General features: G+C 46.1%; 1 protein-coding gene across 3 annotated transcripts in view; it reads left to right on the forward strand.

Annotated features, from left to right (window-relative positions):
* Nucleotides 1–19,918, forward strand: part of CLCC1 (chloride channel CLIC like 1) — a 282,668-nt gene that overhangs the window by 85,901 nt on the left and 176,849 nt on the right. For all 3 annotated transcript variants that reach the window (XM_085602214.1, XM_085602216.1, XM_085602215.1), the window contains exon 3: nt 12,794–12,904. In XM_085602214.1, coding sequence (XP_085458340.1) covers nt 12,794–12,904 — 111 coding nt within the window. The remainder of the gene's footprint in view (nt 1–12,793; nt 12,905–19,918) is intronic.

Raw genomic sequence — 19,918 nt, forward strand, 5'->3', positions numbered from 1 at the left:
TGCAGTTTTTCAATGTTTCATACAAAACCGACTCCACACTTAAAACAATTATCAAGGAAAAACAGTCAATGTATTCCTATGGAAAGAAATGAAACTATGCAGGTAAGTACTTGTTTGTGTGAGTTGGTATTCTGGGGTTGGAACCAGGGTTCCCCCAGGGTTGAGGATGCACCCTCAGCGGCACTAGGGTGGCCGGGTAAAGAGTGCTGAGATCCAATGTTATCCAGCGTGGGACAGGGAGTCTCCAGTTGTTGTCTGCTCACGAGCAGGCCACAAGGTTGCGGGAACAAAGCTCCTGGCGTCAGGCTCTGGGCAAAAGGGGATCCGCGTTAGTACATGATGTGCATCCGCAGCGGCGGCTGGGTGCAAGGTGTTGTTTTGGTGTCTGGTGCCCTGATGGTTTCAATCGGAGTTGCCGGTTTTGGATTTTGGCCGCAAGCTCGGACCAGGAAGACTTCCAGGAGGAACCAACAGCTGGGCGGGTAAGTTGGAGTGTGTGGGGATGTAGGTGCACCTCGGGTTCTCCTCTCCAGGGCGCAGGGTGGCTGGATGCAGGGGTGTCTTTCGAGGTTGGATTTGACCTTACCGGGCCACTCGTGGTTGGGGGGGGGTCTCCGTGCAGAGGCTGCCAGCGACATCAGGGAGTCCTGGAGGGGTCAACCCACAGTGAACTCGGACTCTGGAGCGCAGGGGGGCCTCAATGGGACTGGTGGGCCACCCGTATTCGGACCGTAGGTGTCAGTGCAGTGGTGGTTCTAGGCCTCGGGTTTCTTTGTCCTCAGCAGGCTCTGAGTCTTTCTTGGCTGTTTCTTTTGAACAGAGCTGCTATTCACAGGTGATCCGGTCTTTGTGGAAGGCAGTCCTTCCTCCCAGGGGTTCTGGAGGTCGTTGGCTGCAGGGCAAGGCGATTTTTGGCACAGCATCTCTGGAATCTGCAGACGGGCTGGTAAGGCTGGGGCCAAGTCAGTTGTTCTCTGCAGTCTCCTGTGCTGGGCGTCTTCTTTCGTCCTTCTTTTTCATAGGTTGCGGGAATCCGGCTTCTTGTTTCAGGGCTGCCCTCTAAATACTGTATTTAGGGGGTGTTTTAGGGATCTCGAGGTCAGTAGCCACTGGGCTACTGACTGACCCTAGGGTGAATACACCCTTGGCCTGCTTACCCCATGTGGGGGAGTGGGCACAATCCCTAATCCTGATTGGAGTGTGCCTGCCAGCTGCAAGATGGCGGGCACTGTAGAGTGGGCTTCACCTCGCCTCCCCCACCTGAGGGGTGGGGTTGGCAGAGGTGGGCAGACCTTCTGGACTGGCTAATGATTCCCACCTGCCTTCCTGTCAAAAAGGAGGGGAGACAGGAAGGGGCCCTGCTCCTGATAGCAGGAGAGGCTTAGGTTGCGTTAGCGAGGCGGCAAGGCCTATGAAGCTCCCCTGCCACAGATGCCTGAGGGTGGTACGACCACCTCTGCCAGTGAAAGGCTTTGTTTCTGGGCTCAGAGAGCGAAGGCTTCCACCCCAGGGTTCAGAAACGTGTCTCGTAGTGGTAGGCTGGTGAGTACCAGTCAGGGAACTGACCAGAGGCCGGTCGTTTTTCAGAGGGCATCTCTAAGATGCCCTCGGAGTGCATTTTTCATTGAATCTCACACTGGTATCCGTGTGAGTTTAATGTGCTGAGAAGTTTGATACCAAACTTCCCAGTTTTCAGTAAAGCCATTATGGTGCTGTGGAGTTCGTAATGACATACTTCTAGCACCACATACTCTTAATGGCACAACTGCACTTACAATGCTTATGAATGGATCTAGACACCGTAGCGTTACAGGGCTCATGCAGCTGTACACTCTCACCACTGCTATAGTGCACCCAGCTAGACTGGTGCCTGACCTATGCCAGGCCAGTGTGTTGTAGGCATGGCACACAGGGATGTGTGCCATGTCGACGAGAGCGAGATCTAGAGAGAGAGAGATCTAGAGAGAGAGAGATCTAGAGAGGGAGAGATCTAGAGAGGGAGAGATCTAGAGAGGGAGAGATCTAGAGAGGGAGAGATCTAGAGAGGGAGAGATCTAGAGAGGGAGAGATCTAGAGAGAGAGAGAGATCTAGAGAGAGCGATCTAGAGAGAGAGAGAGAGAGATCTAGAGAGAGAGAGAGATCTAGAGAGAGAGAGAGATCTAGAGAGAGAGAGAGATCTAGAGAGAGAGATCTAGAGAGAGAGATCTAGAGAGAGAGATCTAGAGAGAGAGATCTAGAGAGAGATCTAGAGAGAGAGAGAGATCTAGAGAGAGAGATCTAGAGAGAGAGATCTAGAGAGAGAGATCTAGAGAGAGAGATCTAGATAGAGAGATCTAGAGAGAGAGATCTAGAGAGAGAGATCTAGAGGGAGAGATCTAGAGGGAGAGATCTAGAGAGGGAGAGATCTAGAGAGGGAGAGATCTAGAGAGGGAGAGATCTAGAGAGGGAGAGATCTAGAGAGGGAGAGATCTAGAGAGGGAGAGATCTAGAGAGGGAGAGATCTAGAGAGGGAGAGATCTAGAGAGGGAGAGATCTAGAGAGAGAGAGATCTAGAGAGAGCGATCTAGAGAGAGCGATCTAGAGAGAGAGATCTAGAGAGAGAGATCTAGAGAGAGAGATCTAGAGAGAGAGATCTAGAGAGAGAGATCTAGAGAGATCTAGAGAGAGATCTAGAGAGATCTAGAGAGAGAGATCTAGAGAGAGAGATCTAGAGAGAGAGATCTAGAGAGAGAGAGATCTAGAGAGAGAGATCTAGAGAGAGAGATCTAGAGAGGGAGAGATCTAGAGAGGGAGAGATCTAGAGAGGGAGAGATCTAGAGAGGGAGAGATCTAGAGAGAGAGAGATCTAGAGAGAGAGAGATCTAGAGAGAGAGAGATCTAGAGAGAGCAATCTAGAGAGAGATCTAGAGAGAGAGAGAGAGAGCGATCTAGAGAGAGAGAGATCTAGAGAGAGAGAGATCTAGAGAGAGAGCGATCTAGAGAGAGAGCGATCTAGAGAGAGAGCGATCTAGAGAGAGAGAGATCTAGAGAGAGATCTAGAGAGAGAGATCTAGAGAGAGAGATCTAGAGAGAGATCTAGAGAGAGATATAGAGAGAGATATAGAGAGAGAGAGATATAGAGAGAGAGAGATATAGAGAGAGAGATCTAGAGAGGGAGAGATCTAGAGAGAGCGATCTAGAGAGAGCGATCTAGAGAGAGCGATCTAGAGAGAGCGATCTAGAGAGAGCGATCTAGAGAGAGCGATCTAGAGAGAGAGCGATCTAGAGAGAGCGATCTAGAGAGAGCGATCTAGAGAGAGAGAGATCTAGAGAGAGAGATCTAGAGAGAGAGATCTAGAGAGAGAGAGATCTAGAGAGAGAGATCTAGAGATAGAGATCTAGAGAGAGAGATCTAGAGAGGGAGAGATCTAGAGAGGGAGATCTAGAGAGCGATCTAGAGATCTAGAGAGAGAGAGAGATCTAGAGAGAGAGAGATCTAGAGAGAGAGATCTAGAGAGAGAGATCTAGAGAGAGAGATCTAGAGAGAGATCTAGAGAGAGAGAGATCTAGAGAGAGAGAGATCTAGAGAGAGATCTAGAGAGGGAGAGATCTAGAGAGGGAGAGATCTAGAGAGCGATCTAGAGATCTAGAGAGAGAGAGAGATCTAGAGAGAGAGAGATCTAGAGAGAGAGATCTAGAGAGAGAGATCTAGAGAGAGAGATCTAGAGAGAGAGATCTAGAGAGAGATCTAGAGAGAGATCTAGAGAGAGAGAGATCTAGAGAGAGATCTAGAGAGGGAGAGATCTAGAGAGGGAGAGATCTAGAGAGGGAGAGATCTAGAGAGGGAGAGATCTAGAGAGGGAGAGATCTAGAGAGAGATCTAGAGAGGGAGAGATCTAGAGAGGGAGAGAGATCTAGAGAGGGAGAGAGATCTAGAGAGGGAGAGAGATCTAGAGAGCGATCTAGAGAGAGAGAGAGAGAGATCTAGAGAGAGAGAGAGAGAGATCTAGAGAGAGAGAGAGAGAGATCTAGAGAGAGAGATCTAGAGAGAGAGATCTAGAGAGGGAGAGATCTAGAGAGGGAGAGATCTAGAGAGGGAGAGATCTAGAGAGGGAGAGATCTAGAGAGGGAGAGATCTAGAGAGGGAGAGATCTAGAGAGAGAGAGATCTAGAGAGAGAGAGATCTAGAGAGAGAGATCTAGAGAGAGAGAGATCTAGAGAGAGAGATCTAGAGAGAGAGATCTAGAGAGAGAGATCTAGAGAGAGAGATCTAGAGAGAGAGATATAGAGAGAGAGATATAGAGAGAGAGATATAGAGAGAGAGATCTAGAGAGAGAGATATAGAGAGAGAGAGACAGATACTCTAAGGGTGGCACAATAAGAACACAGGCCCTGGGAACCTGATAGGCAGGGACCCAGGGCACATCAAGTCAAAGTGCATCAGTAGTCTGGCAAAAAGTGTTTCAAATTGGGAGATGGCGCAGGAGAAGGGGAGCTGAAGACATTAGATGTAATCCCGATCCGGAGGGATAATGTTGGGCTCGTATTGTCTATATTATTTCTTATACCACAATTTAATGTAATTTGTTGGAACGTGCCCAGCCTAAAACATTCTCTGAAGTGACAGCAACCTCATATTCTATGCCTAACAAAAACTCGTGTAGCTTACAAAGATAGGACGCTATTATAGCAATTGGGCTATAAAATCATGGGTGTACGATACAGCAGGGTTCAATTCGCGAGGTTGCGATATTAAGCTCCCGTCTATTGGATTATAAAATTATCAGGATCGCATCTGAACCTTATGATAGGTGGGCAGTTGCTCAGGTTATTGTTAACTGAAGAGTCTACGTTCTATGTACTGTATATGGGCCCTATAGAGATGACCCAAAAATGTTAGTCTTTCTAAATTTTGACCTATAATGTTGGACTGAAGAGATATTGATATTAGGCACTTTTATTTGCATTATGAGCTATAAGCTAGATACATAAAATTGGAAAGGCAGCCATGTATGATTAATGTTAGGCATGCTATTAAGGAGGTAGTGTGAGTACATGGGCTTGTCTATCTCTGGAGACCTCTATTTCCAACCATTCCAGGCTTTACATACTACTCTGCTCCCCATGGCACTGTTCTAGGATTTTAATGATTTTTTAGCTGAGAACCTAATTAATACATCTAAGGTTTGTCCGAAGATGACTTCTGACTATAAACCTTTATTATTAACACTCTACTGTAGCTACTCCGTACGGTAGCCTCGAATAAGGACCGTTCCTAGGTCCTTAATGATGGATTCTGAATACTCAGTTTACTGCATATATAGCTCTTAATGTAGGTTCCTCTGCCCTTCACGTTGTTAGGGATACTCTGAAAGCGTATGTACGATGGTTACTGATTAGTTTATCCAGCAGCTAAATAAGGAACAGAGGGTGGACACACTGTCTGCATATCTAGAACTGCAGAGGCAGAAACATTCTCAAGCTGTTTTGGAAAATAGTTTCAAAGAATCCAAGATACTGGTTGAGCTGATTAAATGCCGGTGTAGTTTGGATCATGTGCAAAGAGAGAAAGACGCCACTGCTTATCTTAATGGTCGGGTTGCTCTATTTGAGTACAGGGGAAAAGCCGAAAAATTCTGGATTATAAAATTGCTGAGAACAGGCATCAGAATATGGTCAAATGTATTCAGGATAGTTAAGGTAATAAATATTATGACCCCCAGGAACATCTTTGTCAGTTCAATCTTTTCTACTAAGAATTATTTATGCGAAACTCACGATCCTTGCGTGAAGGCAATGGAAGAATATATTCTTGCAGCCAAAATATCAAGACCTAGCTCTATTAATGCTAAAGCATTGGAGGAACCAATTACATTCGAGGAGCTTGGAAGAGCTATTCGGTTAATCCCTACTGGTAAGGCTGCAGGTGATGATTCATTGCGTATGGAGTTTTATAAATGTTTCATAAAAACGTTGGCACCTATGCTTCTCTCTGTCACTCTATATGCTGAACAAGAAGGCTGCATACCTGGCTCTTGGAATCCGGCTAAGAGCCTGGTATTCCTTAGAAAAAGGTAAACCTGCAGAGGAGAGATGATCTTATCACCCTATATCATGTCTCAATGCTGACGCTAAAATCTTTGCAAATGGTTTAGCCTCCCGGCTGGCCATTTGTATCCAAGAGCCGATATCTCTGCAGCAGCATGGCTTTATTACTGGCAAAGATACCACTAGCCATGTCAATGTTGCCATAGCATTATTCGATGCGTCTAATACTCTTGGAACACGGATTGGCATGATCTTACTTAATACAAGAAGGTGTTCGATAGTGTCTTATGGCCATGTATGTGGCTAACTCCGCAGGCAGTTGGGGTGGGAGTCTGTTTTTTAAGGCATATTCAGAACGTATATAGGAGCTCAATGGCCTGTCTAGTTTTAGCAGGGTATATCTCCTCTCCGTTTAGGACCACTCGGTGTACTCGCCAGGGGTGCCCCTATTTGAAGCCTCACTTAAGGAATATAATCCAGAATGTTGGGATAGTACCAGTTTCAGCGCATTGTAACTATGTCAAAAAAAGTGCCTATGCCGATGATGTGGACGTGTACTCCTCTGACCCATTCCTTGCTATCAAGCTAACTATAGCTAAAGCCAAGAGATTTGGGGCCTTCTCAGGTTATCACCGCATTAAAAAAAAAAAAAAAGAAAGAGAACTCAAATATTAGTTCATTTCATAATGGCTACGAGGCAGCCTGGCATGGTTTCAGTTGCAACTTATCTTGGTGTTAAGATTACTTCATCTGTCAATTGTATGATTGACCTATACTATGCTCAATTGCTTTGTCAATGTGCTGCTAAAATGCAGGACGAAACAAGCAGCCAATAGGTATTATTGGCTGCTGCTATATTGTGAAGATGAACATTTTGCTTAAAGTTTTATATATTTTCCGCTCTATTCCCATGTGAGTTCCTGACTCTTTCGGTGTCTTGAGGTGGTGGGTAGTTTTTTATAGTGTTATAAAAGGGCTAGATGGAATAACTGTCTGAGTTATTTCTCGGCTGCGTTCGGATCCCACCTTCGATGCCTCCTTGTGGATTGCCAGCCGATTGCAACACCTTTATCTATCAGATTGTGATGGGGAAGGATTGGAAGTTTTTATTGGCTAGAACTGACCCTATTTCAAGAGGGTACACTTTAAGCTGGTTGCAGACATTTGAGGAATCTGGGCTAAGATCTGCTATGTCTTCAAGATCCTATTATTACATTATCATACACGTCTCTGGGGGAACCCCCCCTGTACCAAATATTTAATGACTTGGTTGTGTTTGATCCCAAGCTTCATGCACAGTTAGTTGGAACCCATGAAGTACACAAGTGCCTGTTCTGCAGAAATAAAGAACTATTTGCTGAGATCCCCTTACCTGCTGTGGGAGAGATGGAGTTTATACACGCTCCCTTCACTTAAATACAGGTCAACCGATGAAGCCGTTGCTTGGCTTTCGGTTCCTGACCTGACTCCACGCCCCCTTTCTTCCCTGCATCCTGACTGACTCCTCGCAGTGTTGGCGGCACCCTGAGACTTCCCCGTTCGAGGTTATGACGCTTGCCGCTCTCCATCGCAGTTCCCTCCCCCAGAGCAGCTGATCCTAACGAAACTGACTCACGGCCGCGTTCTCCTGTGTGCTACCTCGCAGACGCCTTTTATTTATTTATTTAGTGCATTTTTATAAAGCGCGGACATTACCCAAAGGTGTCAGAGCGCTGTACAATAGAGCTAGTTACGTTACAAGAGAAAAGTGGTACAGAATATAACATTACACAGACTAAAAATGAAGGGTACACCAACGCGAAGTCCAACACAGCACACAGGGGTGAGGGATGCACAGGAAAAAATAGAAATTTACAATGAAGAGCGAACTTCCAAGAGGGGCCGGAGTATGAAAGTATTAGTTCTGAAAGTGTCTTTGGAAGAGAAGAGTTTTGAGTTCAGCTTTGAAAATCCGGGACGAGGAGGTGGCACGGAGCAATGGGGGAAGTGAGTTCCATATTCTCACCGCATTGCCTGAGAAGGATTGCGCCATTGATCTTTCCCTTTTGAAGACGGGGGGGCTCCAGCAGAAGCTTTTCCGCATTCCGTGAGGGTCGAGAGCCTCCGGACAGTTTCAATTTATTTGCCAGGTAACGAGGGGAGGACGTGTGCAAGGCTTTGTGTGTGATGCAGGCAGTTTTGTAAATAGATCTTGCCTCAATCGGAAGCCATCGAAGAGTCTTCCGTGCTGCCCATCCCGTTACCCTGACGTGGCGTAGTCTCATGGTGTTTCCCCCAGGGGCTCGCCTTCCTTACACTCGCTGACTTCCTCGGCGCTTACACTACCAGCGAAACTGACTCGCGGCCGCGTTCTACTTCCCCGACAATACGCGGACACGTTTATACCTGATCCTTACTCCCGCTTATTGACACATTGTATCTGACTACACACGTGGTGCACGTTTGACCATTTTTTTTGGGTTTACTTTACACACGCGATGCACGTTTGCCAGACCAGAGTTCCAGAATTCTGTCGCATTTGTCCTTTCTTTGGTTTTTCTCTTTTTTACCTTCAGATACACACGATTTTTGGACTGTTCTTAAGCTGCCCCCAAACCTACATTGTGTTTCTTCATGGACCTCGACCTCAGCTGCTTTTGCTAGTAAAGAGGCATTTACCTGCTCATCTTTTCAGCAGTTTGAATCCCCTACAAGGCATCAAGAGATGTCCATCCGGTAGGTGATCACTTTGTCTCTGTGAAACAGGCACTGAGCAGGATTTTATAATCTTAGTGTTATCCCATGGGGGAAGGTAGTTTTTCATGACTGTTTGTTTTCTTCTCCCTGTAGGTTTTCATTCTTCCTGTTTTCTGCCCTACTCTGACTCTGTGGAAATCGGCTGGGGGATTGAGAAGTGGTTACTTCTTGGCACCTAATCCCCACATCTCCTTGGGCCAGTTTCCATGTATGATAGTTTATTATTTTCCTATTGGCACTCTCTTAGGGAGTGTGGGGAACTCCTCTTCGTTCCTGTGGATCGAGCCTCGTACCAGGTTAGTGGCACCGGCAACAGAAAGCCAAGCCCACAAGTGATTTCCACCCAAACGAGGATGAATACGGAAGGAGCTTGTTCCTCATTGGATGCCTCTCTCCAGAGTCCTTCTTTGGAAGAACTCGCAGCAGCTATAGTGGATCTACAACGTGAAGTCGGAAGACTTCGAGTAGAAAACCAGCGTCTCCATACAGAACTGGTTCAAGCCAGACTTCAGACCTCACCTGATGTTGGTGTAACAGAGACAGTGCACAAAAACAAACTAACCTATATACAGCTGGCCCGTTTTACTGCTCCCACTTCTGCTATAGGTTCTGTTCCCCCTGGCACCGAAAATCCCCAACCTGTTCACGTAACGGTTCATACACGTACCCCAGTCCCTTTGGCTATGCCTGAAAGATTTAACAGGGATATTTCGAAGTACAGTGTATTTATAAACCAATGCCATCTTCATTTTTTGTGCAAGGCTTCTTCATTTCCTGATGATGGAGCCAAAGTGGCTTTTGTGATTTCTTATTTGAGGGGTTAACGCAGCCAAGTGGGCTGTTCCCTTGGTAGAAAACAATGACCCTCTCTTGTATGATTTTGCTTTGTTAAAAGAAAAGATGCGACAGCGACAATGAGTTAAACTTAAAACAAGGGTCCAAAGATCTTCTTACTTGCCTCACTGAATTCAATAGATTGGTAGTAGAGACACAATGGCCTGTAGAGAAGAGGACTTTTTTGTTTTATAGGGGATTAAGTGATGACTTAAAAGACCTCCTTTCTCAAATAGTTGACCCACATGAAGACTGTAATGCCTTTATAGATCTAGTAGTAAAATTAGATCACCGACTGAGTGAAAGGAAAGGAGAAAAATCCCGTAGTAGTATGCCTCGTTTTCTAGTGGTTCGAGGGGAGAAGGAGAGTAGAGAAGTCAAGGATACCAGTGAACCTATGCAGATATGAGGAATGAGAGCTCCTTTGTCCTTCGAGGACAAAGACAAACGTAGAAAAAACAATCTGTCTTTTTTGTGGGAAAGGTGGACATTACGCAAGGGCCTGCCCCGTAAAACCAAATACCGCTCCCAAGACAGCAGCTGGAAGTCAATGTTCTACATCGTTGTCGGAAAACTAGGGAACTTGAAGAAAAAGGAGACAGATTCTTCAAGTTGTTGGACCCTTCAGGTCTCCCAAAATATAGCAAGCATAACCGCTCCAGTGGCCAGACATTTTACCCTATCTGTCACCTTGATTGTCTCTACTCAACGTAGAAAAGCGTTGTCTATACTTCTGGATTCTGGTGCGAACGGAAATTTCCTAGACATTCATCTTGCACATACTTTAGTAATCCCTTTTGTACCTAAAGCCAAACCAGAGCCTGTGAGGGCTGTGGATGGGACAGAATTGTCTTCAGGCTTAATAACTTACCACACTCCGGAACTAACCATGGTTTGTAGCAATGGACATTCGGAGTCACTTGTCTTTGATTTGATTGATACACCTAATTTTGGTGCTATCCTTGGAGTCCCCTGGTTACAGGTTCACAACCCTCATATCGATTGGAATACGCGTAAAGTCACATTGAAGTCTCCTCATTGTTTGTTACATTGTTATAGTGAAGCCAATGAGTGGGAAAGACCGTTGCGTTGTGCGCTTGATACTGTAGGAGAAACACTCCAACTTCCATATATATAAATGAAGGCTATAAAGACGTGTTTGATGAAGTCAGAGCCACAGCTCTGCCTCCTCATAGGATTGTCGTATCGATCTAATCCCTGGGGCAGAACTGCCTGTAAGCAGAGTTTACGCACTGACCGAACCCGAGACCGAATACTTACAAAAGTATATAACCGACATGTTAGAAAAAGGGTTTATCCGACATTCTATTTCACCTGTGTCATCACCCATCTTCTTCATACCTAAGCCGGAAGGAGGATTACGTGCATGTCTAGATTATCGTGCGTTGAATAAAGTCACTGTAAAGAATAAGTATCCTCTTATCTCGGTCCTGTTCGATCAAGTGCGTGGGACCAAGATATTCACTAAACTGGATCTCAGAGGGGCCTACCATCTAATAAAGATAAAAGAAGGAGACGAATGGAAAACTGCCTTCCGGACTAAGTTCGGATTGTATGAATACTGCGTCATGCCCCTGTGACATTCCAGTTTTTTATCGATGAAATTTTAAGGAAATATCTAGACCTATTCGTGATTGTCTACATAGACGATTTCTTGATTTTCTCACAATCCAAACACGAACATGTTGAGCATGTCAAGTAGATATTGCAAAGACTAAAGGACAATCAGCTATTCGCTAAATTAGATAAGAGTACTTTCCATACCAATAAAGTGGAATTCTTGGGATTAGTTATCTCACCTGAGGGTATCCACATGGACCCCAAGAAAATCAAAGCCTTGGTAAAGTGGCCTAGTCTTAGCTTCGTAAAAGTAGTGCAATCTTTTATAGGTTTCGCTAACTTTTACAGGCGGTTTATTGATCATTACTCGGACCTCATTGCTCCTATTACTCGGTTGCTACGCAAGGAGTCACCTTTATGTGGTCTCAAGAAGCAGAGCAATCTTTTTCACAACTACTGAAAAGGTTTACCACAGCACCCATCATCCGACATGCGGATAACACTCAACCATACTATGTGGAAGCTGATGCTTCCAAGTATGCAGTGGGAGGGGTTTTATCCCAACGCAATCCAGCTACTTGCTGTTTACATCCAGTGCCCTATTTTTCTAAGACGCCTCTCCCTGCTGAACAAAATTCCACAATAGGAGACCGAGAGCTCTTAGCAATAAAACTCGCCTTCCAGGAATGGAGGCATTACCTTTTGGGGTCCCCTCACACTACTACCATTCATACAGACCACAGGAATCTACAGTTCTTTAAATCCACGAAGGCATTGACACCCCGTCAGATGAGATGAGTCTTGTTTTTTAGCGAATATGATTTTATCATTACCCATCGACCCGGCGCCCAACAAGGGAAAGCCGATGCATTGTCCCGGCTGGGACCGAAAAAAAGAATCCGATTGAATGAATGCCCCCAGTCATACCCTACCATAAGATCATAGGAGTAGGAGAAATGGGAAATAGACTGCCTCCCTTTTTGGACCAATTGACAATAGCTTATTCTGCTCTTTCTCCCATTGACTGGTTAAATGATCCACAGAACGCTATTATAGATGGGTTGTCCTATCATGATAACAGACTGTACGTGCCTCTGGTAGACCTACAACAACAGATAATCAAATGGTGTCATAATACCTCGTTAGCTGGACACCCCGGTGGAGAAAAGACAGTACAAACATGTCAAAGATGGTTCTGGCGGGGAGGTATGAATAAAGATATACTGGCCTATGTTAACTCATATCCTGTTTTTGCCAAATAGAAGTCCTTACACATTGCTCCTGCCGGATTGCTACAACCTACTGCTGTGCCTTGAATATATGAGAATTTATTTGCATCCGCCTATTTCAAATCTAAGGAATATGTAGTCTTCTTACTTTCCTTTGCTAAAACTCCAATCTGGCATTTGAGTTTTAGAAGGACAACAAAGCTCACTGGAGTGGCAGACATTTTACTCTGATTAAAATAATAATTTACCTAGAATTATCTTTAACTTACAATAACCTAAGAAACCTTTCACATTATGTGAGCAAGTGCTATAAACCTTTACATGTTGGATGTAGATTGTAATGAATCAATCCACACTGCTTAAATGTTTTTTCTTTTTGGAATAGGCAGGTGATCGAGAATTGGCCAAGAAGAGGTCATCTGAAATTGACAGACAGATTGCTTGTGAAAAAGAAAAAAATGAGTGTGAAAATAAGTGTGCAGTTTTACTTCAAGAGGTAAGTCATAAGTCTTGCTTTTCCCATTGAACTGATGCTTAGTGGTTGTTGGGAAAGGATGTGTGTGTACCTCTGATATATTGTTGATACACACACAATCACTATATTTGCACTCGGGTATCTATATAATTGGCAATACTGAGAGATCTCATGACACACATTTTTGCCTTTGCACCTGCCAGTCAATTTGCCTGAATACATACATTTCAGACATGTACTTTTTCCATCTATGCAGTCCCATTCAATTATATAGAGTTGGCAGGTGTCCTCTTAACCCTGTTCTCTATTGAAGGCTTGATCCCTCGACCGCCCATATTTATATGCAACTTAGGATATGGCAAATAAGCATTTTTTTCTGACAAGATAAAGTATTTGCTATAGTCTCAGACTCATGTGAGCTTAAACATGCACTCTGAAACACACAGAGAAACACAAATTCAGGGTATGCTAGTTTTTAAGAAAATATATTTTTCTATTACAGTTTTCAAGTAAACAGTTTTACATAAAGTGAAAGGCAGGTGTTTACTGTTGGGGTAATAGTTTCCACCTTATGTGCCAAAATTGTGAGAAAAACAATGAAAGAAGGGACACAAAGAACTAAGCCTGAACATTAAAATAAAGCTGATGCAGAAGCTATCGATGTTGCCCTGGCTCAGGGGTGGAAACTGAGGATATAAGCCTGGGACAAGCCACAGTGGCCCTCCGCCACATCCAACACATAGACTCACAGCAAGCAAGCAAATACCACTCACTCAGCACAGGCCTCCCCACCTGAATATAGGCAGTAGGGGAAGGGACAGCGGCGTTACACCTTTGGTAAGGGCACCACAAAGTCCACCACCTCAGGCAATAACTGCCCCAAGCATCCAGTCTTGGGCAAACCACTAGTATCGCATCACAAGAAGGTAACATCGGGACTCTATGCACTCCCCTAGTCTACTCCTTCCAAAGCTCCTTCCACTCAGTCTTCCCATCTAGCCAATTCCTTCCCCCATTTACCCTGGTCAGGACCGTTGGTGGATTTCCAGCTCATCGTCCCTTGCCATCGGGAAAGTACAAGCGCCAATTCCGTAAACATGTCTGCCGTCTTCCGGGCCACACTGCGAGCATGGAGACCCAGTAAACAGAGCTGCAGAGAGAAGTTAAAGTGTCTGTGGTCCGGCAAATAACTTGCAGTAGGGTGGCCCATTACAGAGCCAGTACCAGGCAAGTCCATACCATGTGGAGGAACCCAGCCTCAGCCGCGTGACAGCGGGGAAATGCTGACGAAGCCTCAGGAAACCTGGTGTGAAGGCGTTGAGGGTGAGAAGTGCAGGAAATAAAACTGAATACTTTTAAATCTAGCATTTCGGGACTTTTTTGGGGTAAACGCCAGGATTTTCTTCCAGGCAGAATCACTGAGCACAGGGCCCAGGTCTGTGGCTCATCATTGTTGTGCTCGCCAAGAATGGTCTATCCCCTTCTTGGCGTACTTCCTATATTTCGCCATGAAGGTGCACAGTTTGATGTTGGTGTCTGGGTAACCTTGCCCTCCAGTGAATGGAGGGGATACTCCACCTTAAATATAGCCTTAATCTTGCTCTCTTTCTCTAGTTACTGATGGATTTTCTTTGACACATAATCCACTACCTTAGGAGCATGCATCCATTCAGACAACAGCTGATGATACAGTTGTTTGGGTTTGAACATGGCGGAGGTGGGAGTATTCATCATCCACGCCACAGATGGAGAAGGTTCTGGCTGACAGGGCATGCTGCAGCCCGGTTATTCATGAAACAAACCCCCATTGTACAACTCCCTTCCGCTCCAGTGGGGGGGCTTTTCATTGGGGAAGGTGATTACAACCAAAGGGTTGTAGTTTTCCCCCAGTGATTCCAGCATCTCAGGAGGACAAGATCGATTGGAGTGTGTATGCACTGTTAAGGAGGGTCTCCCTTAGTTTATTGAACTTTTCCAGGTCCTCTTGCTATGCTTTTTTTCAAGCTGCCTTCAGCTGTGCACTTCCCAGGGGACTATAGTATATACGGTCTCTTGGTCAACAACCACCTCTTCCCTCTCCAGGAGTTCAGAGAGCCTTTCAGTTAACATGATTAGACCATTGGTGGCGTTAAGAGTTTCTTTAATTACCCATTTGAGAGAAATGGCAAAATCCTCAGTCAGAGCCTGTTCAACAAGGGATAATTCCCCTTATTCCACATCCTGATAATACAACTATCTCCAAAAGAGGCCATAATGGCTCGGACAGTAAGGCGTTCAGGGACAAACAGAGCCAATTATCTACTAAGAGATCACCATTCCAACAAACTGGGTTATCTGACCACCCCAACCCCCCCCCCCCCCCCCCCCCCCCTCCTGTGCCTAGTCAAAGCTGCTGACAACAGAATAAAGTTCTAAAGCACATGATCTCGAGAGGCAGATCATTTTTTAACTTTCCAAATAAAAGTCAAGTGGCTGTCAACAGGAGCTCCCTCCACTCTTCAGCTTCTGCTTCCTTCTCACCGCATGGGTCGGCACAATAAAGAGAACTGTGATCGCTGATCTGTGGTGCACCCCCCAACTATCTTACTCCGCGATCTCTGTTCCCTGCTTAATATGTGTTCAAACTCCAACCCTAAAAGGATAGGGGTGCATCTACAGTGCCAGCAAAAATACCTGTGCATGCAGACTGCACCTTCACTAATCTGCAAGGAGAAGACAGTTAGCTAAATGACTGGCAAACCTCCATACAAAATCAGTCGTACAGAACCGTGGTATGCACTTATGTTCAAGCTGAGCAGCTAAGGAAGAGGAGTAATTCATACTAGGGGTTGTAGTGGACAGAGACAGATGATTAATGAACTGTGCTGTTACTTTGTTAGCATCTTTCTTTGATTTTAGGAAATGTAGTCTTGTTAATATTAGAAAAGTGAACTTGGGAACGTGGCCTGAGCTCACGGGCCGTTGCTCCCAATTATGCCTGCACCGCCGAATTGAGACCTCAGGGGAGATGGTAAGCGGCTATTGACCCTGCACGGATTGGCGTGGCGGATAGACAGGCAGAGGCAGTGTGCGCGGCCGTGGTGCCGGGCCTGCGCCTCTGAGAACCCACGATGTCCACCTGCATCGGAGTGCAGTTTTCGACTACGAGGGGCCGATGCTGAGTGACGCTGCCCAATCCCTTCCACAGACTTGAGGATGGGCCTGCGGGCCCCACTTGAACCACTACCCTGTACCACTACCTGTAGCCTGTAAGTAATTTTCTGGAATACTTGAGTTAGTTCCTTATCTCTGCACAACTCGTTACAGGTGGGGCTATCGGCCCACAGTATTTGATCTACAGTGAGCCAGCTGATCCCCTGCACCACTACATATGGCCTGTATGTGACTTCCGGACAATTTATGGAACACTTGAGACAGTTCTCCTGCCGCTGTAGGTTCCTACTACGCTTGCATTTCACGATAGACAATAAGCATGTCGCTTCACGAACACCAGATGAGGCTTGTGCCTTACTGCTTATGGTCCCCTCTGCTGCATGCAATGAGGCCCGTACAACAGCCCCCAGCTCTCCTGAGGGTGGCAGATTGCAACAACCAGCATTGAAAGTAACACGGAAGACCGCTAAGAAGGCTAAGCGATGCGAGACCAGGAAAAGGACCTGCCTTCCTCAGACAATGACTGATGGTCCCCAGGGTGCTTGATTTCTTAGTCTACAATTTAGCATGTGGGTCCCATGTGTACTGGACTGCAGGGTTGCTTGTATGGCCAGGATATTCGACCTAGGAGGCTTGCCAGTTATCTTGAAGACTCAATTGATTTTGTGGACGGACGGGAATCCGTGGGGCTCTCCCGCAAGCTGCGCCCACACGTTTTGGCCGAGGTATATCACTTGGCTTCCATGACTGATTTCCCCCACTGAGCATGGTTCTGTACTTTTGGTTATTGTTGCTGTTCCAGGAAGCACATCACTCCTCACTGCATGTTCGGATGGGATTTTGAGCGCCTTAATCGTGGTGGATGTCATGACACTTATGGAGCCTGCTTTTTCGACAGCGAGATCCCATTACACCTTGTCTAGATGGTACAGCACCATCGCATAGTCTCCATGAATGTTAAGACTTAATTCTCCACTGAAGTGGAAGGCACTTTTGAAGTGGCTCCACCTCAAGGAGGTAGACCTCGCTATGCTGCAGGAGACTTGTCTCCTGGCACCTGACACTAAGAGGCACTGGTACCCACTTCGGTTTTACGCCCCTGGTCCCACCTAAACCAAGGGGGTGACCCTGTTAATTAAGCTGGCTTGCCCATACACATTGACTCATCTCATGTGGATGAAGGTGGCAAGGTGGTAGGTTTAAGAGCCCACCTAGGGACTTAGCCGACCACACACACTCCATTTATGAGCCCAATGATGGCAAAGATGAGTTTTATAGTTCTGTACTCCGATTTGTTGCAAACTTCACCAGTTGGGACTTACTTACTGTTGGAGGGGAGCCTTTAACAAGTCTTTGCTACCCTAGACTGGTCTGTGGCCCGTTACAACTCTTACCCGATTCCACCATCTTTGCAACAGGGCATTCAGGACCTCCTTCTCATAGACATCTGGTGAGCAATCCATGCGGATGAGAGCATTTACACCCATTATTCGAATGTCCATAAAACCCACACGCAAATAAATTATTTTTTAATTGCCGCTTGCCTTCAGCCACGGATCTAGTTGCCACCATAGGCATCCAAATCCTTTTGTATCACGCTCTGGTGTTCTTGCCACTAGATGCAGGAGCCTCCTTGGAGCATATAGCCAGATGTGGTATATAAACAAAATAGAATTCCGAGATCTAGCACTGCGGAACTCGGTGCGAGAGTCCCTATAGCATTACTTTAAGGAAAACAACACTGGGGAGGTGCCCTATGCCTCTCTGTAGGACGCAGCCAAGGCGGTCCTGTCGGGCGAACTCCTAAAGCATACATTAACCTCTGTTAAATTAGAGAAAGCCAAGAAGGAGGATCTTGAGGTTCGTCTTTCCTGGCTCGAATCCCAACACAAAGTAGCAAGCACACAGGGTATACATGGAGCTGCGGCAGGCTCATGGTGAATTAGAGCAACTCTAGCTGACTGATGCCACGCACAAACTCTTGTACATCATTCAGAAATACTACGAAAAGGGAGACAAGGCTCATAGATTGTTAGCATACAAACTGTGTCAGAAGTAAACTAGAAGTTGCATTTCTTCCATGAAGCGGGAACGTCATAGGATATCCTCAAGTTCCTTGATAACTATTGCTATCATTATACCAAGCCCAGCCAGGACTGTTACCTGATGAATTTTGCCTTTCCTCAGAACGACCCCACGCTGCTCCAGGAATTGGAGCAACCTATCCGTTCTGAAGAGTTGAGGGCCGCCATACATCAATTAAAAGCCAATTAGGCACCCAGGAAGGGTGGGTTTTCAGTCACCTTTTATAGGGCTTACTGTGAGTTGCTGGTTGAGTCCTTGGCTAAGTTGCTTAACATACTTCTTCTTACTAAAGCAGTAACGCCCACTATGGTGAACTCTATAGTAAACTGGCCAGAGACCCCACAGCTCATTCTTTGTATAGACCCATTGCTTTACTGAACTTTGACATTAAAACTTCATTCCTTCTGGCCGTTGCTGCTATCTAGTTGCCAGTCAGGGTTTATCAGGAATAGACAGGCCCGGGACAATATTCGCTTAGTGTGAATGTGATTAATGTAGAAGAACTGTCCTAGACCACCACCCTCCTTCTCTAGCTGGTTGCGGAGAAGGCCTTTGACCGGTTGGATTGTCAGTTCCTCCGGAGGTCCTTTCAAAGACTTGCCTGGGCTCTCACATGATGAACTATCTGCTGGCCAGCTGCAAAACTAAGTCCTCGCACTAAAGAGTTAACTGCGTCCTCTCCCCAGATACCCCTAGGCAGAGGCACTAGATAGGGCTGCATGCCGTTCCCACTAATCTTTGCGGTAACGATGGAGCCATCATTTTGAAACCAACCTGGAGATCCTGGGGCTCGAGGTGGACGGAGAAACCTACAAAATGCCAGTGCTTCCGGATGATGTCCTATGCTTTCTTATTGCCCGGAAATTTCCCTTCCGACGTTGTTGGAAGAATTAAAACTATCCGAGGAGGCTCGTGGCTCCCACATCAGTTATGCAAAGTCCACAAGTCTTGGGATGAGTGATCCGACTCACAGACCTCGGGCTTTGATCTCTTCCATTGGTCTAGCCTGGGAGGCTACCTTCATACGGCATTTAGGGGTATCCCTGACTTATTTTATCCTGGTGTTTTACTATCGCAATATTCCCCTGGTATTGGAGGCTCACCTCAAAGACCTCTACTGCTGGTGTAGTTTATAGATATCCTGACTGGGCTGCATTAATGCCATGAAAATTAATTATCTGTCCCGACTGCTCGACGTGTTGCACACATTGCCCCTTTGGATTCCTCGCAATACTATTGCACACACCCAAAAACAGTTGCAGTTTGTGTGGTATAACCCCACTCCGAGAATATCACAAGCGACACTGTACAAGAAAACGTCAGCTGGAGGACTGGGATTCCCCATATAGAATATTACATCCATGCATCACAGTTGCAGTCTCCTCTGGACTGGCATCACCTCCCTCATACCAAGCCCTGGTTGCTCTTGGAGCAGGGGTGCTCCCCACCTCCTTACAACTCGTATTGTGGCTGAGGCCATGTGACCGCTTCCCACCTCCACACACTCCATTGTACGCCACTGCTACCCTTCTTAGATACCTGGATAGACTCAACCACCATCAGGCACCCACCACATACCCTTACCCCCTTTGTTCCTTTATACTCAACCCAGAGTTTGTGCCAAGTATGCCAGATACCCGCCTTGCGGACTGAAGGGGTGGATATCTCCCACTTTTGGGTGACCTATACCCAGATTGGAAGACATTAGACAGGCAGACTGCAGGCAGCGCTTCATTCGGTTTACTGCGGATGAGTTCTGCCTCACTAAACGTCTCCACTGGGCAAACACGCCGTCAG

The sequence above is a fragment of the Triturus cristatus genome, chromosome 4_2, assembly GCF_964204655.1.
Source record: "Triturus cristatus chromosome 4_2, aTriCri1.1, whole genome shotgun sequence".
In the NCBI taxonomy this organism is placed as follows: Eukaryota; Metazoa; Chordata; class Amphibia; order Caudata; family Salamandridae; genus Triturus; species Triturus cristatus.